Source organism: Pleurodeles waltl, chromosome 6, assembly GCF_031143425.1.
Source record: "Pleurodeles waltl isolate 20211129_DDA chromosome 6, aPleWal1.hap1.20221129, whole genome shotgun sequence".
In the NCBI taxonomy this organism is placed as follows: Eukaryota; Metazoa; Chordata; class Amphibia; order Caudata; family Salamandridae; genus Pleurodeles; species Pleurodeles waltl.
In genome coordinates, this window is record NC_090445.1 from 11,278,101 (window position 1) to 11,305,265 (window position 27,165).

The window sequence follows — 27,165 nt, forward strand, 5'->3', positions numbered from 1 at the left end:
GAATTGGGTCCCTAATTAGGTCTGACATTAACAAAGACTTGTTGTTTTTATTAAACTTCTATTTCTATCTTCTGGCTTTACTGTGAGCGATCCCATTCTGCTCTTCCACAAGGAGCATATTGGCACACAAAGTAGATTTGTTCAGTGCCCGGAACTACTTAGGAAATCACTGAGGTAATGAAATTGAAGGGACCCCCTGCAAAGAATATGGAGGACCCCACTTACCAGACTCACTCAGGACAAGTGCTGTGCTGAGGGGGCCCCCGGGAGGGGGGCTCCGGGGCCTTTGTTACACCACTGGTGGAAATGTGTGATTTTTGAAACCACAAACCTTTTTCTTTCTATTTGCCAGTGTTTGTTACAACTGTGAGGGCCTGGCATCTCCCACAACAATAAAGTGTTACAAAAGCCACGCATGGACGCAACCAAAAGACTCACAAAAATGACAGATCGGTTGGCTTTGCAAGTGCTTGTTTATTTTCATGCTTCCCAAAATCTTGTTAAAAATTGTTACACTGATTTTCTATTAGAAATATTTTTTTGAAATACTAGCATGCATCAACACATTTTTACTAAATAACGCTTCAAAGAAATAGCACCTAAAATGTCATTGGAGCGAAGCGTTTTTTTTTCCTACTTGCAGTTTTTTTTCTGAACATTTTATTTTGAAAGCAAAGAATCATCACGCTTGCTTACAAGCTTCTGCAAACATTTGCATATAATCAGAGAGCATTCTGGGAGCATTATACTTAGCCTCATATTGTTAACTTTTCAAACGTGTGTACACTTAAATTTGTTTACTGGAACCGTTGTCAGTAGTGCAGTGTAACCTTAAAACGTTTATTTACAGGACTCACCCTTATAATGAAGGCTTTTCATTGATGAACAATTAATACAAGTTCGAACACCATTACCTATGGACACAAATATTACCTCCACTGCAGACAGTTCCCTTCTTTGTAAACTGGCAACCAAAGGATTTGTGATGCAGGGGGTTGGGCCTTCTTGTACCATAGACAAAATAAACTTGTTGCCCTTGACACCAAACACTATGTCCCGGACGTTGGGCGATAGGCATTCCACATCCCTGCATTATTGTTTTGCTACACTCCTATCTGCTACTTTCTACACTATCAAGAGCATAGTGGGAGTACTCTTTGCCAGATCAAATAGGACAGCCCAACAACCCCCCCAGCACCCCCCTGTTTTGCTTTACTTTCGACTGAGCCAATATATACACACTGAAAGGAGTTGAAAAGATTCTCTGGAATGCACTTCCTAATCTGAAGAAGACATTTATTATAGCTTTTTGCAAGGTTCGTGAAGGAAGGTTTGAATAGTAAAAAGTGTACTTTCAAAATGTGCAACAACAACGTGAGACCATATAGACATATATTCATATGCAAAGCAAATAATTAATAAAAAATCATCACCATAGGGCCTGCCAAATGCTTCATCTTTCTCATGCCAGCAAGAAGACTACCCCTGTTCAACTGTGAGAAAGAGATCCTCACTCTCATGGGAAAAATGTCCAATCGTGACCGAGGTCTCGAAATTCATTGCCACTGAGCAGGGCCATCTTTTTATATCTTAAACAACCACGAGAGAACCTTGTAGAAGGCCCTCCCTCTCAGATGGAAATATAAAAAAATGCTGGGTAGGTAAACCTTGAAAGGAATGCGTTGGGAGCAGGCCATCGTCCCAAGGCACGCCTCCCAAAGTCAAACTGTTCTCTTGCCTATGATAAACACTAGCTTGTTACGGCCTTATCGTACTAACTGCTCACCTCCTACATGTCGTGCACCAGCCCTAGCTTTTCTATGAGAAGAAAAACACATTGCATAACATGTTTGCACAGAAAAATACTTTAACGTGGCGGTGAAGCTAAGCTGAATACAAAATGGAGTCTAGGCTGAATACAAAATGGAGTCTAGGCTGAATACAAAATGGAGTCTAGGCTGAATACAAAATGGAGTCTAGGCTGAATACAAAATGGAGTCTAGGCTGAATACAAAATGGAGTCTAGGCTGAATACAAAATGGAGTCTAGGCTGAATACAAAATGGAGTCTATAACTGGTGACCACTAAAGTGACAATAGGCAGCTTAGCCAGGTGCAAAGTGGTGTGACACAACATCACTGGTCAATTCTCAAATAACATTACAGCGCTGCCCCCCCCCCCCCCAATACCCTGGGTAAGCTGTTAAAGGAAGCCAGGTAGCTGATCTGGTGTAGTGCAGGCTATTGTCCTGTGCAGGATAGAGGTCAGAATCAGCTAACTGCATCTCGGACATGGTGTGTCGAGTTGCAGGATAATCCTATAAAAGTGCTCCAGTGCGGAGTGTGGCTACCAACACCGTTCGTGTCACAGTGGTGGAGGTGCAGGCTCGATGCTATGTCTGCAAATGCAGAGCTGTCTCCATGGACAATCAAAATACTCGGGGCATCGCGTTCTGTCTGCTTAGCCTTGGACAAAGTGTACAGACAGGATGGCATCAACGCTTACAAGAAACATGTTGCACATACAGTGATTTCTCTATGCATTATGAGTGAAAAGCCATGTTAAAGGTCACCAACAGAAAAGAAATGCGAAGTTAAAATGTTCATTTTAAAATGGAGGCACTAAGTGGGCCCTATCGTGCTTTACCACAGGTAGAGGCCAACTTGAGCTTAGGCCATGTTACAAGCTCTAATCGCGCAGAGACAGAAGAATTTTTGATTTTGAGTTGAATGTTGTGCAGTATTTATTGCATTTGGTGAAGTCCGGATCTCATGGGGACCCTTGCCCTGCACAACTTCTACATCTAGGTGTACTATCCTTAAACCAATCTGATGCAGCTTTTAATATCTCTTTAAATTTTGCAGTCGTCCATTTAAGTTAGAAGAAGACAGTTATTTCCCCTACTTTTGAAGAAATCTGCATCATACCCAGCTATCCCTGCTAATTACCAACCAGTATCCTTGCTGCTGATGCCGACTGGGCTGTTAGAAAAATATGTAAAAGCCTCTCTCCTCACCTATCATCAAACCAATAACATTCTGGTTGCTGCCCAATTTGGATTCAAAGTTATGCACAGCACTGAATCTCTTCTTGTAACATTGGTGGATGATATTGGATCCATACTGGTCAAGGTGGTAATGCAGCTGTGATATTGCTGGATGTCTCAGCTGTCATCAATGCAGTCTACGTAGGCTCCTTGAGAGGGATGTTGGAGGGCAGACCCCAGATTGGTTAAAATCCTATCTTCAGGGCTGCGTGCAAAGAGTCAAAATCAGTTCATATATGTTTGAATTACTTCCAATCAAAAATGGAGTTCCAAAGGGGCCTTTGTTATGTCTGACCACTTTCCATTTGTATATTATACTGCTAGCAGAGCAGATAAGGTGTCTTGGATACAGTTTTGCAATTTACATGGACGGGGCCCAACTTATTTTTAGGTTGGGTGGGTATTAGAGGCTAAGTAGTTTACGATTTAAGGATTTTCTTGCCACTACAGATAAGTGGATGCTTAATAATGCTTTGAAACTTAACTCAGACCAGACCGAATCTTAATCTTTGGCCAGAATTAGGCTATCTGGTAAGATTGTTAGTAGCACAATGAGCTTGGGAGCCTTTCTGACTCTGTAATCAGTGATATAGAACCTCAGGGTTAATTTAGATAAGGATTTAGCTTTCGATTCTCAAGTAAATAAAATTATGTCAAGCTTTTTCAGCAGAAATTCAAGTGGGTTACGGCATTCGCCTAAAGCATAATGCCTTATCTTGGAGTTACATAATACTGCCCCCGCCCCCCCCCCCCCCCACACACACACAATAAGTTCTGTTGGAAACTGGCCCTTGTTGAGGTTACCCCCATGGCATACACTATTTTGCCTGATATTGATGCTGACTTGACTGAAAGTTTGCTGGGATTCTGCTAACCAGGCCTCAGCACCAGTATTCTTTTCCTAAAACTGTACCATTGTCTCCACAATTGGCACACAGATAAGTCCCTTGTAAAAGGTACCAGTTTGTTTCTGGCCACATGGGGTGAGTGCCTTTGTCACTCGGTGGCCAGGAACAAAGCCTGCACTGGGTGGAGGTACTTCTCACCTCCCCCTGCAGGAACTGTAACACCTGGAGGTGAGCCTCAAAGGCTCATGCCTGTTGTTAAAGCGCCCCAGGGCATCACAGCTACTGGAGATGCCCGCCCCTCCGGACACAGCCCCCACTTTTGGTGGCAAGTCCGGAGGAGATAATGAGGAAAACAAGGAGTCGTCACCCACCAGCCAGGACTGCCCCCAAGGTGTCGTGAGATGACCCCAACGATGTGGACAGCCCGAGTCAACCTCCCTGCACCCCCACAGTGACGCCTGCAGAGAAGATCCAGAGGCTCCCCCTGACTAGTAACATAGGAACCTGACACCTGGACCAAGCACTGCACCCGCAGCCCCCAGGACCGAGAGGAACCACCTACCAGTGCAGGCCCCCCTGTGCCCTGCCTGCATCGCCAGAGTGACCCCTGGGTCCCTCCATTGTTTTCAATACAAAACCAGACACCTACTTTGCACAGTGCACACGGCCGCCCCTGTGCCGCTAAGGGTGTGTTTTGTGTGCTTGTGTCTCCCCCCCCCCCCCCCTGTTTCCCCCCCCCCCCCCCCAAACCCTACTGGTCTGCTCCCAGAGGACGCAGGTACTTACCTGCTAGCAGACTGGAACCCGAGAACCCCTGTTCTCCATAGGCGCCTCTGTGTTTTGGGCCCTCCTTTGACCTATGCACCTGACCAGCCCTGTGTTGCTGGTGCTGTGGCTTTGGGGTTGCCTCTGAACGCCCTGGAGACTAACTGTGTAAGTGTTTTACTTACCTGAGAAACTAACGATTACTTACCTCCCCCAGGAACTGTTGATTTTTGCAGTGTCCACTTTTAAAATAGCTATTTGCCATTTTAACCAAAACTGTGTATACTACTGTTTTAAATCAAAGTTCTATATTTATCTGTGTGAAGTACCTTGCAATTTATGTACTTACCTAAAATTTGAATCTTGTGGTTTTAAAAATAAATTAGGAAAAGATATCTTTCTATATAAAAACCTATTGGCCTTGAATTGTCTTTGTGTGTGTTCTCATTTATTGCCTGTGTGTGTACAACAAATGCTTAACACTACCCTCTGATAAGCCTACTGCTCGACCAGGCTACCACAAAATACAGCATTAGAATTATCTACTTTTGCCACTATCTTATCTTTAAGGGGAACCCTTGGACTCTGTGCACACTATCTCTTACTTTGAAATAGTATATACAGAGCCAACTTCCTACAGGAGCACTGACACCTGAAAAAGCTCTTGCTTCGTCATGAAATGCAGATAGCGTCTCTCAGACTGCAAGAGGGGGATGTGGAGATAAGCATCCTGCAGGTCCAACGCTACCCTCCAGTCTCCAGGGTCAATAGCAGACAAGACCTACGCTACTGGCGCTGAAGATGTGCCTCCTGCAGAGTTCCCGTTCCTTGGGGCCCAAAGTTGCGTCAAAAGGAGCTGGTACAAAAAACATACACAGCAAAACCTACACAACACGGCTCCACAGAATTATTCTATCTGCTACAATGATACTGATGGGCCCAGAAATTCAGGTTGCATCACGACGATACTCTGAATCAGCTATGAAGGAGATCAGGTGAGGAAGCAAGACTGAGAGGCTAATTTCCATCCATGTGCCTCCTCAGGAGTTTGAGTGGCAGGAAGGGCTCGAGTTCTGCTTGGACTTCTTGCTTTTCTTTTTAGACTTACTCAATTATTTCCACCACACTGACAATCTGTTTGGAGGCTGTAGGAAGCTGGCTCTGTATATACTATATCAAAATGAGATATAGTGTGCACAGAGTCCAGGGGTTCCCCAGAGGCTTAACAGAGGTTAAAGTAGATAATACTAATGATCTCTTTGTGGTAGTGTGGTCGAGCAGTTAGGCTTATCAGAGGGTAGTGCAAAGCATTTGTTGTACACACACAGACAATAGAAGAAGCACACACTCAATTACTAACTACTTTATATAGCAAAAATATATTTTCCTAATTTATTTCTAGAACTACAAGATTCAAGTTGCAGGTAAGTACTTCAATAGATTCGTATATCACACATGTATCAACAGTAGTTTGTTTGAAATCGATAAGTTATACAGTTTTTGAAATATTTGCAATAATCTATTTTTAAAAATGGACACAGAGCAATTTTCAGAAACAGTTCCTGGGGGAATAAATGTTAGTTCAATTTACAGGTAAGTACTTGACTCGCAGTCTCCGGGGGTTAGGAAGTCCACTGCTGGGAGTTCAAGTTAACCCCAAACACCCAACACCAGCCACGCGGGGCCAGCCGGGTGCAGAGGTCAAAAGTGAAGCAAATTTACCGTGGGCTCCTATGAAGACAGGGGGCACTCGTAATCAGATCCGCAGGCAGGTAAGCACCCGCGTCTTCGGAGGGCAGGCCTGGGTGGTTAGAGGAGCACTTCGGGGCCACAAGTAGGCACCAAACATGCACCCTAAGCGGCACTGGGGCGGCCAGGCGCAGGGTGCAAACAAAGCGTCAGGTCTCCAATATTTCTCTATGAGGGGACCCCAGAGGTCACTCAGATGCTGCAGGTGAGTTCCAGGAGGTCGTTTCTGGCAGACCACAGGCTGGACAGCGAGGAGGGCCGCCTGCTGAACGTTGCTGCAACAGAGGTCGGGTTCTCTAAAGCCTGGGTGCTGAGGGTCTTTGGCTGTCGGATATTTTCATCCAGAGATCTCGCAGTCAGTGGGGGCCCTCGGGATTCTCTCTGCAGGCGTCGTCATGGGGAGGTGGAGAGGTCAACCCAGGGTGGGCACTTGCTCAGAACCGTCTGGGGATCCTCTCTAGCTGGTTGGGCCACCCGGACACAGGCCGTGGGGGCGTCGGGTGCAGAGTGGTCTGGATTCACGCATTCGGAGGGGGGGTTGGAGTCCTTAGTTGTCATTTCTTCTTTAGACAGGGCAGCTGTCCACGGACGTTCTTGGTCCTTTTGGGTGCAGGGCAGTCTTCTGGAGCTTGGCAGAGGTCACTGGTCCCGCTGGATGCGGCGCTGTGCTTGTGCAGGTTCTGTGAAGCAGGAGACATGCCGGTAGGGCTGGGCCAAATCAGTTGTCTTCCTTCTTCTCCACTGGGGGTTCAGCTAAGCAGTCCTTCTTTCTTGTCAGGTCGCCAGGAATCTGGTGAGCTGGGTTCCAGGAAGCCCTTAAATACAAGATTTAGGGGCTTTAGAGGGGTCAGAGGGCAGTATCCAATGGCTACTGTCCCTGAGGGTGGCTACACCCTTCCTGTGCCCAATCCCTTTGGGGAGGGGGCACATTACTAACCCTTTTGGTCCCTGTCCTCCAAATCAAGATGGAGGATTCTGCAGGGAGGGAGGTCACTTCAGCTCTGGACATCTTAGGGGTGGTCCCAGCTGAAGTGGTCACTCCTCCTTGTTTTTTCTAAGTTTCCTGCCAAAAGTGGGGCTTTGTCCGTGGGGGTGGGTGTCTCCACTAGCTGGAGTGCCCTGGGGCACTATAACCCGAGGCTTGAGCCAGGTGTTTCAGTTCCTGCAGGGAGGAGGTGTGAAGCACCTCCACCCAGAGCAGGCTTTGTTTCTGGCCACAGAGAGCACAAAGGCACTCACCCCATGGGGTCAGAAACATGTCTGTTAGTGGCAGGCTGGCAGTCCTAACATCATTGAGGTTCACTCTAAACATGTCGAAGTCACACCTGTCTCTTTGGATGATACTCCTGTTCATCAAAGCTATTCCGGACACAGTACAGTTTCATACCTTCCCCTGAAGCGAAGAGTCCAGGACATTCAAGCTCTGAACCTGATGTTTCATCCTCAGTCCTTTATCTCACCTGAGGATAGCATTGAGGTGGCTGGGACTAGGGCCTTCTGTATCCTGACTTGTGAAGCACGCCAGGTGCATACGTAGACTCTGTAGTGGGATCTGAAATCCCAGTGAGCACTGCACCAGGGGGATATTTCCTATCGGGTCCAGATTTTGGTGACTTCTGCAAAAAGCCTACAGTGCTGGTTTCTGGAACTTGATTGGGTCATCATTAGACCCCTCTCCTTACCCCATCCAGAACTGACAGTAGTAACAGATGCATTAATTCCAGGCTAGGAGGGTCATCTGGGAGAGATGGGGATCAGAGCCCTCTGGTCTTCAGTAGAGTCCTGCCTTCAGACCAGTTAGCCAGAGTTGTGGGTGATTCACTTGGCATTGAAGGCCTTGCTGTCACACCATGAAAGGGAAGCTGGTACAGATGCTCATGGACAAGATCACCATCGTGTGGTACTGCAACCAGCAGTTCAGGGCGGGTAGTGAACTCAGTCAAGAGGCAACATCCCTAGAAGTGGCTGGATCATCAGGAGATTTTACTGGTGGTGCACCACCTGGCTGGGTCTTTAAATGCCAGTGCAGACTAACTTGGTGGATCACTAATGGTAGTAATACCCGGAGTTGATCTAAGGTATCTTTTGTGAATGGGAAAAACCCGGGCTCGATCTCTTCACCTTCGTCAAGAACTCACAATGTCAATGATTTTGTGTGCTGGAGTTCCCAGGACTGAGCTCTCGGAGGTGCATTCTGCCTAGGGTTGGGCTCTGGACTCTTGTATGCCTTTCCGCCGCTACTTCTTCTGCCCCACGTTCTGAAGAAGATCAGGAACAACTGTGCCCAAGTCATCTTAAGGGTATTGGATTGGGCCAGGAGAGTTTGGTACTTGCAAATCATGAGCATCTGTCCTCCAGTCAGGCTGCCACTTCGGTAGGACCTTTTGTCTCACACCAGCAGGGCAGGGTCCTGTACCCTGGTCTGTGCAGTTGTCATCTTTATGCTTGGAGATTGAGCAGCAACAGTTTACTGCATTCAACCTTCCTCCTGAAGTAGTCATCATCTTGGAAGCCTGGTCTCCCTCCATGAAGTCACTATGGGCCTGCTTTTGGTTTGGTGCAGCACTCAGCAGATTGCCTTGCTGCAGGCCAAGCTATCGGAAGGTGTTGCTGTCGGAAGGTGTTGCTGTCGGAAGGTGTTGCTGTCGGAAGGTGTTGCTGTCGGAAGGTGTTGCTGTCGGAAGGTGTTGCTGTCGGAAGGTGTTGCTGTCGGAAGGTGTTGCTGTCGGAAAGTGTTGCTGTCGGAAAGTGTTGCTGTCGGAAAGTGTTGCTCTTTGTGTTTTCTCAAGCCCACCAAGGACTTGCTTTGGGCACAGTTAAGGGTTTTGTCTGCCCTTTTAGCTTTTTGACAGTTGCCGGATCAGCCGTGGTTATTTAAATCACCTGCTGTGATGTGTTTTTGAAAGCTTGGCAGCACTTGCTCTCACCTACACCTATCATCTTGCCTCCGTGCGACCTGAACTTAGTCCTCACGTTTGTAATGTTCTTTTGAGCCCTTGCACAGCAGCCCGTTGATGCTCCTCACTCTAAAGGCAATTTTCCATATCACCATAACATCAACATGACGTGTGAGTGTCCTGGAAGCCGTCCATCAACCTGCCATATAACATTGTTTCCAGACAGGCTAGTGCTAAGGCCAGAAGCTTTTTTTAACTTCCAAAAGGATCACTCCTGTTCATGTCATGCAAACAATTGACCTCCTGGCATTCTCCGCTCCACCTCAGCCCTCTGAGGAGAGACTCTGTTGGCTGGATCCTAAGAGAGCCCTAAGTTTCTACATTCATTGTACCAAGGAACATTGTGCGGACGATCAGCTCTTTATTGGATCAGCTGGGGTGAAGAAAGGCAAAGCAAAGCAGTGCAGAAAAGGACCATTTCACACAGGATTGTCCTTTGCATCAAAATCTGCGATGCACTAGCGTAGAAGCAGATGTCCAGAACACTTTAGGTCTTATTCCAGCAGAGCCAGGGCTGCTCTACTGCAGTTGTACACGGAGGGCCTGTTCTGGATACTTGTCAGGCTGGTACATGGGCGTCAGTCCATACTTTGTATTGTATTGATTTATGTATAAAGCACGTTCCGACAAGACGCATTGAAGTGCTAAACTGGGCAAGTCAACGGAAAATCAGTAGGCTCCCTACAGGAAGAATAACACGCCTATTGAGAGAAAAGCCAAGTTTTAAGTTTCTTTCTGAAAATAGTGTGGGTAGCTGTTTGACGAAGCGCAATGGGTAGAGCATTCCATACCCTTGCGGCTTCCACGGTAAAAGCTCGATCCCCCTCCCCATCTAGCCCTATTACAGCGGGCACCGAAATCAAGTGTTTGGAAGAGGATCTCAGGTTTCTGGTAGGTTGGTACTGTCGAAGGGTGGAGTTCAAGCATTCGCAGCCCTCTGACTGTATAGCTTTATGAGTTAGGCAGAGGGATTTGAATGTAATTCTCTTAATAGGTAACCAATGTAGCAATTTCAAGCTGCTACTGGCAGAAGAGGACTGAGGAAGATTCAGTATAAGGCGCGCCGCAGTGTTCTGAATAGTCTGCACACTTTCACAAAGCTGTCCTATCTGGAGCGTCGGGACTGTCAAGATGGACACTTTGCGCGCTCAGACCTGCAAGGATTTTTAGTCTGAGCCAGTTCACTGACCCACCACCTGGGGGAAGGGGAGATTACTGCTTTTGTATCTATTCAAACTATGAGAAATCTGTGGTTTTAAGTATCCATCAGAAGTAAAAATGCTTATCTTTGGTGATGCTCTTTCTGATGGATCCTCAGTCTAACGACAGGTTCCTCAGCGTCCCTCCCATTCCCTGTTGTGTGAAATGGACTCTTTCCCATCTGAAAACGTCCCCAGTCTAGAGATCTTCACACTCCTCAGAACCAATCTGCTGTTGGACTCCACACGTCCCTTCCGGATCGGAAAGATGTTGGTATGGAGCTGCAGAAGTACTGCCGACAAGTTTCAGGATCCAGCATGATGCCTACGAATTTTCAGAAGGTGAGGAATGTGCGGTTAGGTACAGTATTTACCAGAAAGAGCTTTTCTAGTATCTATAATCTCAGCTTGTAGGGTCTGCGATATTCAGGCTTTATGCAGTCCGGAACCACACACCCTGTTCAATAAGAATAGAGTGATCTAATTAAAACTCATCCAGATTTCTACCTAAAGTGGCTTCAGATTTTAATGCGAATTAGGCTATTTCTTTGTCAACTTTCTTTCAGAGTCCTTCATCCCAGTCGAAAAGAGCTGATCACACTCTTAATGCAAAGAGTGTCGAAATTCTGTTTGGACAGATCTCAAGATATTGGCTAATCTGACCATTTATTTGTAAATTATAGTCCTGTTAGAGCCGGCCTAGCCACTACGAAGCATTCTATTCTCAGGTGGATAGTTTCCAGTATCTCACTGTGCTGCCCGCTGGTACACACACCTATGCCTAGCGGGCCTGAATCCCGCTGTACTATGGATGAAACTGGCACAGTGTCTCTTCGAAGAAGTGTGCCTATCTCTGAGGTGTGGGAATCCAAAACTTAAAGATCTGCCCCAGCGTTTGCAAGACCCTACTTTCCTTGATTCGGGCTTGGGGATGGGTGCCCGCAGGGCAGGATCCTGTGAGGAATCTTTTGGTTGATGATGTGGTGCCGTCTCCTCACCCTGTTTACGTGGGATGGGTTTGTTATTCTGTTAAGTGCTGATGGTTGTAGAAGATGATCCTAAAAAACAAAAAAGAGACTTGCGCTAGAGCAGCGGTTCCCAACCAGTGGTCCGGGGACCCTGGGGCTCCCCAAAGCCTCCTCGGGGGGTTCCGTGAATGCGTAGAAAACTAGTGTTAAAAGATTAATAAAGTGTATATAAATAAAGTGGCTAAATGTAGAATTGAACATTTTAACACGTCCTATAAATGTCAAGGATTTTGAAACTGGAGCCTAAAAATGAAATTAGTGCCACAAGGTCGATTTGTGGGAGAGGTGCAGGTGCATCAAACAAATTAAATTTAGAAAAGCTCTATTCATCCTATTAAAATTTTTATTTTTTTATTTTATTTGTTTGCATAAAACGTGCTATTGGTGTCTGTGTTTGATGGATGGTTCTTTCCGTATTTGTTGTGTATTGTTTTGCTGATCAAATAATTAACATCGTATAACCCCATGTCCCCGGCTTCCAGTAATGACGCATTGGGGGGGGGGGTCCCTGAATTCCAATAAAGATGCAGTGGAGGACCACAGGTTCCAGTAAGGATGAAGTGGGGTTCACAGAAGTGAACAGGTTTAGAACCACTGCACTGGAGGCTTGAGAGAAACCCATTCTCTTCCCAGAGATGGAAAGAGTCCTTGTTTTTTGTGGTTGTTTTTTTTTTAATTGACTCAACCACCCAGGTGTGCGGCATGCTTCGTCATAAAGTCCTTACCCGATATGTGTAATATTAAGGTCAGATTTCATGCATCCTCTTCGGGAGGAAGTGGGACTGATGATAACCATTTCTAGAGTCACTGTGGTTGTTCGTGTGTATTGAACTACTGCAGCTCACACCACCCCTTATCCTCACACGGACAAAACAGATTTACGGCCAGATGTAGCAAAGGTTTTCACCCATTCTGTGTCTATGGGAAAAAGTGTTCCTACATATGGCCCTTAGAACCGTATTTAGTGGCTCAGCACGAGCGGGCTCTAGAGTGGTGAACTCAGCACTTCCCATGGCCCATGTCCTTTCATTGTATCCATTACTCCTGGGCAGCTGCCTGCGGGTGGCTGCCAGCTGCACCAGGGTGGTCTCATTGTGCTGCCCTTCTCGCAGTACCATCTGCGGTGAGTCTAAGGTATGGCTACCCCTGCCTCGGGGCCTTGGTGTCTGGCTTTGTTCTTCTGTATTCCCAAATAGTCCTCAGCAGTGGTGGGTTAACCATTATGTATGTGGCATCATAGACCAGGGCTGATGTTTACTTCTGAGTCTCACTGCATCCTAAGTATGTGTGGGGTACCCTCTTGCCATGGTGCAGATGGAAATTTGCACTCAGTCAATGGGTGATGGATGAAAACTCCCAGCAGACCCTCTCTCACTTGTTGAGGTGTTAACCTGTAACTCCCATGTGTAATCTTTGGACTGGGATTATGAACTGTGATCTGCATGGGTGGCCCAGTTAGCATTTGACGGGGGTAATGTACCCCAAGACAGTCCGACTTGCTCAGACATTCGGGGGCAGTCAGATTGTCGACATGAGTTACCCCAACATATTTCTCCTTCCCTTTTAGGCTCAGTCTCGGCTGCATGAATCCTCTCAGAAGATGGATCTCCTGCGACTTGCCCTGGAACGCTGGCTTGAAATGCTTCCCCTGGACCACCCGAAGCGAGCCATCATTAAGGAGGAGCTATCCCAGGCCACCTCCTGCGTGGTGGGACTTGGCAGTAGTCCGTACCTGTGCCAGCCCTTGACCATGCTCATCAAGGCAGCAGCCCTCACAGGTACCAAGACTCCAGGGCACTTTCTATTTACGTCAAGGGCATCTGCATGTCCCTGTCTGCGACAGTGTCTTTTATGGCTTTGGTGTGGTATTTGGTGTCAGTGCAGTGTCTCTACACAATACACCATAGATGGTAAGGCCTTTCTTTGGTATGGCTTTGGAACCAATTTTCCAATGGTCTCGGTGCACTCCTAAAAAAGGATTTCAAATAGGAGGCACCTAACTGTTTCACGTTGAGCCCCATGCCTCTCTGTTGTTATTAAGGCTTTCGTTTTGCATTTTTAGATGATATTTTATCTCCCCCACTGGCCACTACAAGTTTTCATGTTGTATCGAGCTTCACATTAGACACTTCTTTTTCTCTGTCTGCATGTGTGTTAGTAGCTGCAAGTTGCACCTCCTACTGTGCACAAAATTAAATGTTACTTAAATGGAAGCCTTGAGAGAGAAGATAGAATTCAGAGGGTCAATACGAACTACTTGTCAGCTGATTATAAAAGAACTGTTACAACTGTCAGAAAACCTACTGTAGAAAGCAAGTTCAACTCTGGATGTACAAAGATGGTTCAGCTAGAAATGAACAGTTTCACAAGAATCTGGATTTGAAGAGGATTATCTTCTGTTTGACATGTGATTCTTGCCAGTGTTTCTCTGCATAGCTGTAGTCTTTTTGTAGCGGTAGTTTCTCACCTGTGCGTGTGTTGTCTCTGCATATGTCAAATCTTCCAGTGCAGTGAATCTCACTCTGAGTCATTGGTGTATCCTCCATCCATTGTAGGCTCATTCGGTCTCATGCTCGGTGCTAGGAATCCTGCATGCATTGCTTTATCGTCCTCCATCCATTGTAGGTTCATTCGGTCTCATGCTCTGCGCTAGGACTCCTGCATGCATTGCTTTATCATCTTCCATCCACGGTGGGTTCACTCAGTCTCATGCTCTGTGCTAGGACTCCTGCATGCATTGCTTCATCGTCCTCCATCCATGGTGGGCTCATTCGGTCTCATGCTCTGCGCTAGGACTCCTGCATGCATTGCTTTATCGTCCTCCATCCATGGTGGGCTCATTCGGTCTCATGCTCTGCGCTAGGACTCCTGCATGCATTGCTTTATCCTCCTCCATCTGTGGTGGGCTCATTCGGTCTCATGCTCTGTGCTAGGACTCCTGCATGCATTGCTTCATCGTCCTCCATCCATGGTGGGCTCATTCGGTCTCATGCTCTGCGCTAGGACTCCTGCATGCATTGCTTTATCCTCCTCCAACTGTGGTGGGCTCATTCGGTCTTGTGCTCGACGCTAGGACTCCTGCATGCATTGCTTTATCCTCCTCCATCCCTGGTGGGCTCATTCGGTCTCATGCTCTGCGCTAGGACTCCTGCATGCATTGCTTTATCCTTCTCCATCCATGGTGGGCTCATTCGGTCTCATGCTCTGCGCTAGGACTCCTGCATGTATTGCTTTATGCTCCTCCATCCATGGTGGGCTCATTCGGTCTCCTGCTCTGCGCTAGGACTCCTGCATGCATTGCTTTATCCTCCTCCATCCATGGTGGGCTCATTCGGTCTCATGCTCTACACTAGGACTCCTGCATGCCTTGCTTTATCATCCTCCATCCACGGTGGGCTCACTCAGTCTCATGCCCTGTGCTAGGACTCCTGCATGCATTGCTTTATCGTCCTCCATCCATTGTAGATTCATTCGGTCTCATGCTCTACGCTAGGACTCCTGCATGCATTGCTTTATCCTCCTCCATCTGTGGTAGGCTCACTCGGTCTCATGCTCTGTGCTACGCCTCCTGCATACATTGCTTTATCTTCCTCCATCCACGTTGAGCTCACTCGGTCTCGTGCTCTGCGCTAGGACTCCTGCATGCATCGATTTATCCTGCTCCATCCATGGTGGGCTCATTCTGTCTCTGGTTCCTTTCAATTCTGCAGGTACTTTGATGGTGAGAATCTTGGGCTGCCAGGACCTCCTGGAGAACGTACCAGGCCGCTCGCGGGTGAACTGCTCCGCTTCGACGCAAGGCAGCCCAATGGAATCCAGATCATCTGTCAAGGCTCGGGCAGTTTTGAGCCTCCATTCCCAGAATACTTCGGGGCGCCCCGTGCGGCCAGACGAGCAGTGCAGTAAGTTAAATTGAAACCTTCAGGGACCTCTACCAGGGACATCTGGTCTTAGCCAGCATTTTCAGGTGGACATTCTCACTGGACGTGACCCGAAAGTTTCACCCACTCACACCCCGAACTAAACTGTTAGAGACGGCCTACAGTTAGAGTGCAATATCTCTTATAATGTTGAAAGTCTTTGGCACAGTAGTCATGTGCTATCTTGGTCCTAATTTCAAGCTTCTAAGAGAATGTGTATCCATTTGTGCTTGTTGATTTTTGTGTTGCTCCCTAGTTGCACAGTAGGGATCCCTGAAAGCAGTCCTACTGGTTTTCAGATGGGTGATGACATGATTGCGAGCTGGCGACTGCTCATTAACAGTGAGAGGGTGTAGGCTGTTTCAAGCAAATCAAGGAGATGGCCAACTGGCTCTGCCAAAAATCAGTGAACTCCGACATTGATGACCTGGGCCCTCTTACTTTTTTCCTCCTTTGGAAAGATGCATATAAAAGCGCTGGGGTACAAGAGGGTTCGTAATTACAGCTTTTATGCAGGTATTTAACCCAGGACTTGTAGGCAGCTGTGTACGGATGCTGATAGCTCAAAAAAGTGAACTCTTCCTCTTTCCTCCATGTTCTCCGGCGCCATTTTCGCCTCTTCCTCTCCCTGTATCAGCCTTTGTAAGCCAGTCTCTGTTTCTCTGGTTCTAAACTCACATCTAACGCCAAGGAGCAGGAAGACTCCTTCGTGTTTATCTTCGTGAGATCAAGACGGGACGGCCTGTGGCTTGAGTGAAGAGACGCACAAACCTGGACGGGGGCAGGAAGGGCGCTTGTGAAACATCTCAATGGAGATGGGCCGTCCACCTGCACCTACCCACCGAGGAATAGTCACTGGTTGTCTGAGGGGTGTCTGTCCTCACCGTGGGACCAGAGAGGCTGCACGTGTTATGGATACTGGTTTAGATTGGACTCGTAGGTACCTGTGTGAAGATGCACTTGCTGAAGGCTCAGTTCCTTCAACTTTTAATCAGAGTGGCCAGTTGGCCTGACTATAACTGCTGCTGTTTCTCATTGCAAGCTGACACTGTTAGCCTGCTGCTCAAGTTCACTTTTTGACTTCAAGGAGCTATATGCATCAGCGCAGAGGGTAGGACTGATGTGCGCAGGTAGAAAATTATCCCAGTCTCCTCGAGTTATATTGCATATCGAGTCACCATTGGTGTCACTGTGACATCTCAGATGGTACTCAAGGGCACCACTCCCTGATAACTATTGCTAGGACTTGGTTGGAAGTTTCTTTGTAGGTTTACTAGTTGTGAACTATTTATATGGCAAATTTGCAATAAGGGATCAGTTGAGTTCTTACCTTTGAAGACTTGGTTCATGGGAAACTAAGCAGGAGACGGGCCACGCATATTCAAACCGATACATAGCTGCTTCTTTCATTATCTCTCGCACCATTAACTGACTGACAGTGAACCAATGTGATAAACTGAGGACACCAAAGGCTGCTGAGAATACCCAGATTTCCCACTGAGTATGAACTTTTCAGTGGGGTCCGCATGCCTATGTGGAAGCCATTGATACATAGAGAATCCACTGTGCACATAAATTTGAATTAGGACACATCTTTAAAAAAAATGAATACACAATAACTGGCTGGAAAAATGGCATTGTTATTGTTCTCAGGCAAGAGATTGAAAGCTTACAAGAGAACCCCAAGTCGTCAGAACAACCAACAACATTCAGCTATAAGTCTATGTAAAGACTAGAAGAACAGAAATGGAAGAACACAGGTTCAGAGTTCCTAAAAACTAACCATGCACAGCCATCCAGCTGAGTGCTATAGTCAATGATGTTCAAAGACGAACCACAGCAGAACTTTCACCATCCGATGAACAACAAAAATTCATCCACGCAGAGTGTATATCATTCACTTCCTCAACAGCCCAAACAATATAATAAACCACCTAAGGTTGGTGGGCCACTTGGACCTTCAAAATCAGAAGTAGTGAGAAGACAGTCAGCCCAAAAAACAAAAAAAAACTCGTATATAGCCGAACTGATACCATCTCCAGTCCCTAAACACCCAAGCGCAATTATCCTTAGGATAAAAGTTAGAACCGACACAAACTACTTTAAATGGATGACCTGAAACCAGCCTCAACTCATAAAAAGTGGTGCCTGAGCAAAAACAAAGAACTAAGTTGAACGAAGATTACATTAGCCACGTCTCCAACTGGAATCACCCAACAGACTATCCCGGTTATTAAACCAGAGTGGTCCAGGCTCGCGGCCCCGGGAGGTGAGCTACATGAAAGTCAAACTAGGTCGATCACTTGCTACCCGAAACCCCACACTAAAATGTATATGTGGATTAAAATTGGTGTTATCAATACCCACTTGGGACCAAAATATTGAACGCTCACGAAGCAATTATGGAACGTGTTTTCCACACTGGCCTTGAAGACACATGGTTCGAAGGGAGCTCAGATGCTACAATAGAAGAATTGCTGTGGAATTGTAATGGAATCCAAAAAGACACGGGAAGAGATCAATTGGTGTAGGCAAGTGAATGTTTATGGGGTGTGGGTGTGAGATACTCGCCAAGTGATAACGTCACAACCTTTATCAGGTCCACTTGGGTTTCTTTAATAAAACCCTGAGCTCAGCTCTGGGTTGCTGTGGCACTGAGCAGTCAAGCTTGATCGAAGGAACACGTGCAAAGCATGTAGGTGCACCACATCAGTCAACAAGTAAGAAACTGGACACAATAAAAACCTAACACCAGTTTAACAAAAGGGTCTATTCTTCTATTTAGACACCAAAATGACAAAAATCTATTGAGGGAAATTGGAGATATGAATTTTGAAGGGTGGGTAAATCACTGTAGTTCCCTTTTCGGAAATGCAATAAATCATAGGCAGTGAAGCAGTTTTTGTCCAGCTGGCTATACCGCCTAATTCTACTCACTTGAACAGGCCACACCGGGTTGGAAGCTGATCACTGGGAACACTTAAGGTCCAGGGAGACAGTTACCTGTCGGGTTCAGCAGTCTTGGGGTCCTCAGTGTGGTTTTTCTCCATTATTGTGGTCCTGATGCTTGGGATACAGGATGCTCAGGGTGCTGAGTATGCTGCAGAGATCTGGTGAGTGTCCCTTGGGCCACCCTGGTATCCACAAGCATTAAGTGTCATCTCCAGCCACACGACTCTCTCCCAGGATGCACCAGTGGAGTCCAGTACAGGTGCAGTTGCCACTGGTGTCCTGATTACAGCAGTGTCAGCGGTTGCTCATAGGTAAGCAAATATTTTGGTTCCGGGACCACAGTTCACTGCGATTTTTAGGTCCCACAGACTTGAGGACACCTTGGGAATGTCGGAACTCGATCTCTCGCAGGCACTTCAGGGTCCAGTTATGGTCCGGCGTTCCTGGCAGCTGGGCTCTGCAGGGTGCAGGTTTCCTTCGCTTTTGGTGGTCCCGAAGCTTAACAGGAGGCTAGTCAACCAGCCCGTGGAGTCGCTTCTTCATTCCTGGCACAAGTGGAGCTATTTTCCATGATTGGCACAACAAGCATAGTCCTCTTTGAAGGGTTCCTCAGTGGAGCAGGTCCAGTCCGGCCATTGGCACAGCCTCTCTTTGCTGAGTCCAGGGTGCGGCAGGCAGCTTTACTTCTGTCTTCTTTCCAGTCCAGTGGTGATCTGAGGACTGAGTGCCAGGGGTGCTACCTTTTGCCATCTTCCTGGGTAACCCTTCCCACTTTACATCACTTCTCGGGTTTTGGCCCAAGATTGGTTCCTAATCCGCTTCCTTCATTCAAGTTGACTGATGCAAGCCTTAGCTACGGCGAATGGTGCCTACAGATACGCTTAATCGTTTCTTGTTGTAGAGCAAGGCTGGTGGACAGTGCAGGTTTCTGCCTGCCAGAAAGCTTCACAGATGCTTTCACTGACATTAAATGAAATGAAATGTAGATTTATATAGCACGGCTTATCACCCGTGAGGATTAAACAGACAACCTTTTGTTGAGTGGGTTTATCCTCCCGAAGGGTTAGTGAGCTGTTGGCACGGCTGGGCAAGGAAACCCTCTGGCAATGTATAAAGAGACGATGGATTTTTGAACATTTCCTTCATTTTGTCAAATACTGTTCCAGATCTTCACACCAATTTCCACACCAATCTGGGATTTGCTTTCCCACTTTCTCTGGTGGTTCCTCCTTGGAAGGTGAAGGACCGTTCATAAATTAAATGCAAGGAGAGTTCATTCTTCCAACAAATTGTTCCCCACAATTCCTCTAAGCCTTGAGAAGAGTCATTGAGAGCCTCCGGCGCCTCTTGCACGGTTTCTTCTCAGACGGCTGGTTGCTCGGTGGGTTCTGCTCCCTTTAGAAGTCTCTCCTTGTACAGATGGTGCCAAAGCCGCGTCCGTAGTATTTCATCCAGTGCCCCGTTTAATGGCTTCTGCAGTGCAGACTTTGCTGCCTGACACATTTTCGTCATGCTGTACCTTGAATATCATTTCTGAAGCTGATTTCCAGTTTGGTTAGAACATTTCTGTCCAGTAATTTCTGCTGGGCCTAGCTTCCTTCTCCGCTGTCCCTCACAGTTTTCTTACTCAAGATTTTTTGCGTGGCTGCGAATGGAGGTGACATAAGTACTCCACAGGAGTATGAAAACATATTCATAATAGCATCGGTACTCTTAGCCCTCAGTCAGAAAGGCCCTATCAGCCACCTTCTCTGTTCAGTATCTGCCTCCAACCATGCACTCAGTATCTGGACTACCATGCCGTATCCATCAGAACTGCCCAAACATCCTCCAGTTCAGGAATAAGGTGAACACCCACCTTGTCAAAGTCCACTACATCACAGCACCGTCCAAGGTGTCCCCCTCAAACTCCAAACTCCTTCACTCCTCTCCCCTCTGACCTGTTAACTATCCCTCATCATACTTCTATCCTCTGGGCAATGGACAGCTGTGTTGGCCCTGTCACGGTCATGCTACGGATCACTGCAGATACACATATGTATGGTGACTGGTAACAACATGGCTGGCAGAGCAGGTGTGTAACGGGCTCGGCCGTTGTACGCTGATCTCTGTGGTGTGCTTGTTTCTGTGCTGAGACTTGTCCTTTGGCCCCATTCATAAAATGAGTGACCTTCCCCGGGGGTGGAGGAAGGGGCAGAAATGCACCGCCCTGGAGTTACTCTGAGTAAAGAAAGCAAGCCCTGTTTCCTGCCCCTGCAGGTGGTACTCTGTTCTCATGTTACCCCCCCCCTTCTCATGTGTTTTCCTTTTACTGCCCTGTTAACCTCTCTGTTTGTCTCCCTGTGTTGTTCTAGGCTCTCCTCTGTGGACTTCCTGTCCCTAATATATTTGCACCTCTGTACTTCCTTACTTTCAGGTGAATTTCTGTGTTGCCAACCCTATTTCTCCTGCATGGTTTTGTTATTGCAATATTAGCATGATATTCTGCACTTGTCACCCGTGGTTTCCTACCCTGGTCCTCTTGTCTTGTGACCCTGTGTTTCTTCTCCGTCAGAGGAGGTTCGTGTTGTTCTCAAAGTGGATAATAAAGTAGTTGGACAGACGAGTTGGGGGCTACCGAACAGTCACGTCTGGGACCAAAAATTCAGCATTGAACTGGACCGGGTAAGGAGCCTCTTCTCCCCGCACTATGTGAGAGGAGATGGGCAGATATTGGTTTGCGTGTTTCTGTGAATGACAAGCGTTTCTGTCTGTGTGACATCTGTTGACCCCTTCATGCTGTGTTTGCTTTGCAGTCCAGAGAGCTGGAGATTGCTGTTCACTGGCGAGACTGGAGGGAGCTCTGTGGTCTGAAGTTTGTACGACTGGAGGACTTCCTAGACAACCAGAGGCATGGACTGTGCCTGAACATGGAGCCCCAAGGGACACTCTATGCAGAGGTAAAGTCTGGAGAACCCGTATTACGAAGAACGAGGAGGTCACAGGTTGCATCTGAACCTGCAGAGCACCTTCTCAGAGAAAATATCTGGGGTGTTCATCTTAGGAAGACATGTCAGGTTAGGGACGTTGGTAGAAGTTAAAGGGCTATCAAAGGCCAGATGCTCCGAGGACAGTGTTGGAGTCTGTGAGAAGAGGTCAGGGTTGTAAACTGACAGAGGGGAGATGGGTGACTGCCAGGAGATGGGCTTGAAGGTGATCAAGAGGCCTGAAGACTGTTGAGAGACTGAAGGACCAGAGGAAGCCATTTGTAAATCATTCTCAGTTATAGCGCTTGTGCTCTGGAGAAGCCTTCCCTGGTTCTGAAAGTAATTGCTTCCTACTTTCTTTTCAGGAAAAAGCTTAAACCTCTTCATTCTTGGAAGCCTTTTCACCTGCCTAATACCCTCTTTACGGTAAAGACCCTTCAGTGTTTGAAGGCCCTCTGCAGATTACCCACCTAATGTATCTCAGGCACCGGCTGAGGAGTGTCTGTGCTCCTTCTAAAGGGTAGAGGATGGGCTAGTTGTTTCATCAAGGTGGTAGACGGGGCTGTGAGCAAGGACATGAGGAAACGATACTAGCAGTGTAGCGAACAGTGGTGAAGTTGGATACGTAGCTTGAGATAAAGGTGACAAGCTATGGTAAGTGAGAGAAAAGGCAGCAATTGAATGAACCTTGGGAGGTGTAAGAGGTGTGGGGGGTTGTGTGTAAGTAAAAGGAGACAGAAGGTCATTGTCCACAAATTCTCTCTCATATCCTACAGGTGACATTCTGTAACCCCGTCATCCATCAACGACCCAGGCTGAGGCGACAGAAGCGCATATTCCCCAAACAAAAAGGTAGGCAACACCTGTGTACAGCAGGGTATGGGGGTTTGTGTGCTGTGAACCGCGTGGTGGTCCTTGGCTTTGAAAGCTGGGCGTGCTGCCATTCAGCCTCCTCCCCGGGACCCTAAGGTTCATCCGAGTATTTCTGTAGGGACCACGTCCTTTTCCCTACTCGTGAAAGTATGCTTTCACATCTGAGGCTTTTGTCCAGGTTTACACAAGCTTCTTGTTTCAGAAGACTTCCAGTGCACCTAGTGTCCTTGTTCTTCTGCATAGCCAGATTGTTTGGTAACTAGTCAATGAGCAGACAGCTAGTCAAGACTGTCCTTGGGTGCGTAAGTAGATATTTATATTCCTCCGGCTGTGGGACCCACCCTTAGAAGAGCTTTTTTACCTAGAGGATGTCTCATTCACAAAGGCAGCGGAGTGGCTCCTTTCATCAGTGTGGGCACATATTTGCTTTCGTATTTCTGCTTTGATTTCATATTGTCCTCTTTCGGTGCTTTTATGGTCTTTGTTGGAACAGTTCATAGAGCATCTGAGCTGTAAAACACAAGAACTCTCTGCTTAAGGAGCCCAGCATCAGTAGCAGCAACAATCGGACTACACTGTGGGGTAAAGAGCCCCAAAGTAAAGAAAAAAGAGAGCAGAGAGGCAAGAGTCCAACACAAATCATCAATCACTGGAGGCGATACTCAAATGTCCTGCTTGTCCCAGAGAATAAGACCATAAGGAGGAACATTTTGTATCGTCTCCCAACATGACCAAAAGCCCTGTAAGCCCAAAATGTTTACTGGCCCAAGTGTCGCTGCTCCATGCCTTGATTACCTCGCGTGAGCAACTTCACTCCATTTGCCTCTGTAAAGGAGGACCCTGGACCCTAATGACACCCTAAAGGCTCCAACATGTTTTATTTTGTTCCTTTTAAGGTCTCTGCTGCTCTCTGCGTTTGACTGGCATAGTGGTACAGAACCAACAGTTTTTCCAACAGGAGACTTGGAAGACATGTTTGCTTTTTGGTATCCCTTTGTTCTACCAGTGGCGGGCCTCCTGATTCCCCCGGCTGCCAGTGGCGGGCCTCCTGATTCCCCCGGCTGCCAGTGGCGGGCCTCCTGATTCCCCCGGCTGCCAGTGGCGGGCCTCCTGATTCCCCCCGGCTGCCAGTGGCGGGCCTCCTGATTCCCCCCGGCTGCCAGTGGCGGGCCTCCTGATTCCCCCCGGCTGCCAGTGGCGGGCCTCCTGATTCCCCCCGGCTGCCAGTGGCGGGCCTCCTGATTCCCCCCGGCTGCCAGTGGCGGGCCTCCTGATTCCCCCCGGCTGCCAGTGGCGGGCCTCCTGATTCCCCCCGGCTGCCAGTGGCGGGCCTCCTGATTCCCCCCGGCTGCCAGTGGCGGGCCTCCTGATTCCCCCCGGCTGCCAGTGGCGGGCCTCCTGATTTCCCCCTGATTCCCCCGGCTGCCAGTGGCGGGCCTCCTGATTTCCCCCTGATTCCCCCGGCTGCCAGTGGCGGGCCTCCTGATTTCCCCCTGATTCCCCCGGCTGCCAGTGGCGGGCCCCTGAAGACCCAGCTGCCTTTGATGATCTTCTAATGCCTCTTACTTTCCTTTTTACCTTCTTTGAAGGTCTCTTCTTACTTTGCTGCTGGTCTTTCTCTGAAGGCCCCAGCTGACATTCACCCTTTTTCTGTAGCTCCAGCCGTCCCTTTCCAGGCCCTCAAAACCCTTACCTGCTCTGTCTTTTGGAGTCTGGTGGTCCATTGTGTATAGTGTTAGCTGAGTCTTTAGATCCTTCAGACTGCCTTTCTTTGTCCTCCTTGAGAGGTTTGTGCAGAGACTCTAGTTTGGGGGTGTCATTTACAAGTTAATAATGGAATAACAAGCTCTGGGGATGCATTTATCTACCTAGGAGGTCCGCTTTATGCAACTGGCTGGCTGGATGGATATTTTGTAGATTTGGGCTAGTTTACCAGTTTCAAACTGTAATGCTGACATAGACGAGTTTTAAGACTGTGAGATTAAAAGTTTTATTTTCATATTACAAGTGAAGTGTCTGAATAGTTTCTAGTTCTACGATTGGGGGTACAGCGAATGCGTGAAAGAGAGGCTTCAGTAGACCTTGTGCATTCCTTCTCACGTAACTAAGAAAACTAAGCGAACATTCCAATCAGCAGAACAACGTGTGCAAAAATACTGAGTATGAAAGCAGAGGCAACTCTGTGGGAAGCAGTGAGCATTAAGCATTGGACAGTAAACTGGCCAACAGCAAATGTCACACAGCTCAATCTCTAGGCGCTTGATTTCAGGAGTGGACAGAGTCCACCATTAACTGGAGTATCTGCTCCCACGACTGACACAGACTTGATAGGAGGCAGAGGGGCATTGAAGGAAGTGTGTTTGTGTGCTGGCACATGTGGGGAGGTTTGTGGCTGCCACTCACTTGTCTTTCACCCCCTTATGTCCTAGGAAAAGATTTTCTCCGCGCTGCACAGATGAACATTAATATTGCCACCTGGGGACGCTTGATGATGAATATCCTCCCTCCCTGTGGCTCCATGACGACGCTAAGCCCACCTGGTCCTGTCTCCAACCACTCGGAAGGCCTGGTAGTTCACTCTGGCCAGAGCTTGCTTAGTCCTGTAGCGGACTCCAACAGGTGAGTGTGAACATTGATGGATCACACCTCGCAAAGCCATTGCCTGAAGTGTTGTGCGTAGGTATCTCTATCCACAGTACATAGCAGGCGCTTCACCTGCACTGAGCAGGCTCAGGGTACACCTCGTGTTTCAGGTAAGTGCTGTCCTGCTCACTCTGTTACTGGTAGGTGTCCCTTCTCTACGCTGTGCTGAACTGGCACGATACACATCTGATGTTATGGTGCCGTGCACTCAATTGATCCAATAAAGATCTCATCCTCCCAGTAAACGTTTTCCTTTTCGCTCATGTACTGAGCTAGCACATTACGCATCTCATGTTCCGGGTAAGTGCAGTAACCACCAGTCGTTGAGCTTTAATTTAAGCATTCCTTCCATCGCTTGCTGTGTTTGTATCAGTCACTGTAGGTTTCATGCCTGTGCCCACACAGGGCTGGCGTTCGCACTGTGCTACAGGACTCCGACTGTGCCTCATGGATGAGACCCAGTTAGGACCTCACTTGTGGGCATGCTTGTGTTTCTGTGTAGAAGGGTCCTAGCCTGACAATTAAGGCCAGTGGAACCAAGGGTGATTTGCTTATTGCTAAGAACACAGCTGGGGCATGGCTCCATGTAGTGAGTGAATGAGATGAGTTCAACCATTCTATCCCCCACCTGTTAGTTTATCATGGTTTTCTATTTAGAGCTGGGGGAGCGTCTGTACTTGGTGACAACCTGCATACTTCTGTCCTCAAGTCATCTTCTTTCCCTCCCTCACTCCGGAAAGGAACCTGTAGATGTCTGTTAGGAGGGAGATTATACTCCGGTATCCTGACCACGTCTGCTTGACAGTTTCTCAGCTCCATTCCCCTTTGTGTTGTGCTGCGCTTTATCTTGCAACCTGGATCTGGATGACGGGTCGATGCTTGGTCAAGGTTGTTCCATATAGATTGCCCAGAAAATCCCAGCTTTCTCTCTCGAAAGCCAGCAATGAACGTGATAACCCAGGAAAGATGCAAACTGCCCACATTGAAAGTCTTCAATTTTGAAGAAAAGCTTCGACTTAGATTGACCTCGGGTTTCCCTCCAGATACATGTGCAGCCGGCCAGCAGTTCAACTTCCATCGCTCTTTAGGAGACTCCGAGCACCAGTGTATAGCAACGTTTGCCATGACTCAGACACTTTGGGGGATACCCTGTGAAGTCCAAGGCAGTGCATGAGGGCTGAAGAAACCCTGCTGCTGCAAGCTGCTCTAGAAGGAGGAGGATATGGACTGGAGCAGGCTGATTCCCAAGAGGTCCGAGAGCAAGGTCCATCTTGGTGAGGCCTGTGCAGAGGTGCCTTCTAAGTAGTGAACCATCCAGGAGCCGTAAGGACCTGGCAGCTCAGCTGGCCACAGCCTGACCTTCTCCATTTCAAGCCTGGGGGCAGCGTGTGATGTATCAGACTGTTCACATATATATATATATATGCCTTCATTAACAAGTAGCAAGTGCCTTCCATTTGAGAAGACTTGCTCTTTGACTGGGGAAGGATGTGTGTGGAGCAACAGTCTAAGCCCAACCCAGGTGCACATGCCCATTGGGCTGAAGGGTTTGTAGTACCCCCAAGCCGCTGGAGTCTGCAGCTTCGGGGACACATGCAGTTCTTCCGCTCTTGTGGGCTGAGATGGGTATGGGATGATGCCTTTGATGCTTTGAAAGTATTTTGCGAGTTTTCAAAAGCCCATTCATAAGTTAGCGAGTCCTTTGAGTGTATTCCCTTCATCCTATGCCCTCTGCTGTCCCCACTCTTGTGAAAGACTGTTGGTGCCCCAGTGGGAGAAATATTCACAGCCCCTGGAATTATGCAGGAGGGGGGACCAGATTATGCAGCACTGATGAGACCTGATTAGGACCTCACTTGTGGGCATGCTTGTGTTTCTGTGTAGAAGGGTCTTAGCCTGACAGTTAAGGCCATTGGAACCGAGGGAGATTTGCATATTGGTGAATAACTAGCTGGGGCATGGCTCCATGTAATGAGTGACTGAGATGAGATCAATCATTCTGTCCCTCAACCGTTTGTTTTTTCATGGTGCTCCAGTTAGAGCTCGGGGAGTGTCTGTACTCCGTGACATCCTGCATTCTTCTGTCCACAAGACTTTTTCCTTCCCTCCCTCATTCCTCACTCCTGAAACTGCACCATGAATGTCACAGTGAGGTTTTTAGACTCTCTAGTGATGCATTGTCCTGCGTTCACACAGCTCACTCCTCACACAGGCCCTAT

The 27,165-nt window shown here is 47.8% G+C and overlaps 1 protein-coding gene across 1 annotated transcript in view; it reads left to right on the plus strand.

Moving 5' to 3' along the window:
• Positions 1 to 27,165, plus strand: part of PKN3 (protein kinase N3) — a 167,814-nt gene that overhangs the window by 40,742 nt on the left and 99,907 nt on the right. The window contains exons 6-11 of the mRNA XM_069237013.1: positions 13,160 to 13,370; positions 15,303 to 15,494; positions 21,019 to 21,128; positions 21,260 to 21,403; positions 22,207 to 22,282; positions 24,733 to 24,922. Coding sequence (XP_069093114.1) covers positions 13,160 to 13,370; positions 15,303 to 15,494; positions 21,019 to 21,128; positions 21,260 to 21,403; positions 22,207 to 22,282; positions 24,733 to 24,922 — 923 coding nt within the window. The remainder of the gene's footprint in view (positions 1 to 13,159; positions 13,371 to 15,302; positions 15,495 to 21,018; positions 21,129 to 21,259; positions 21,404 to 22,206; positions 22,283 to 24,732; positions 24,923 to 27,165) is intronic.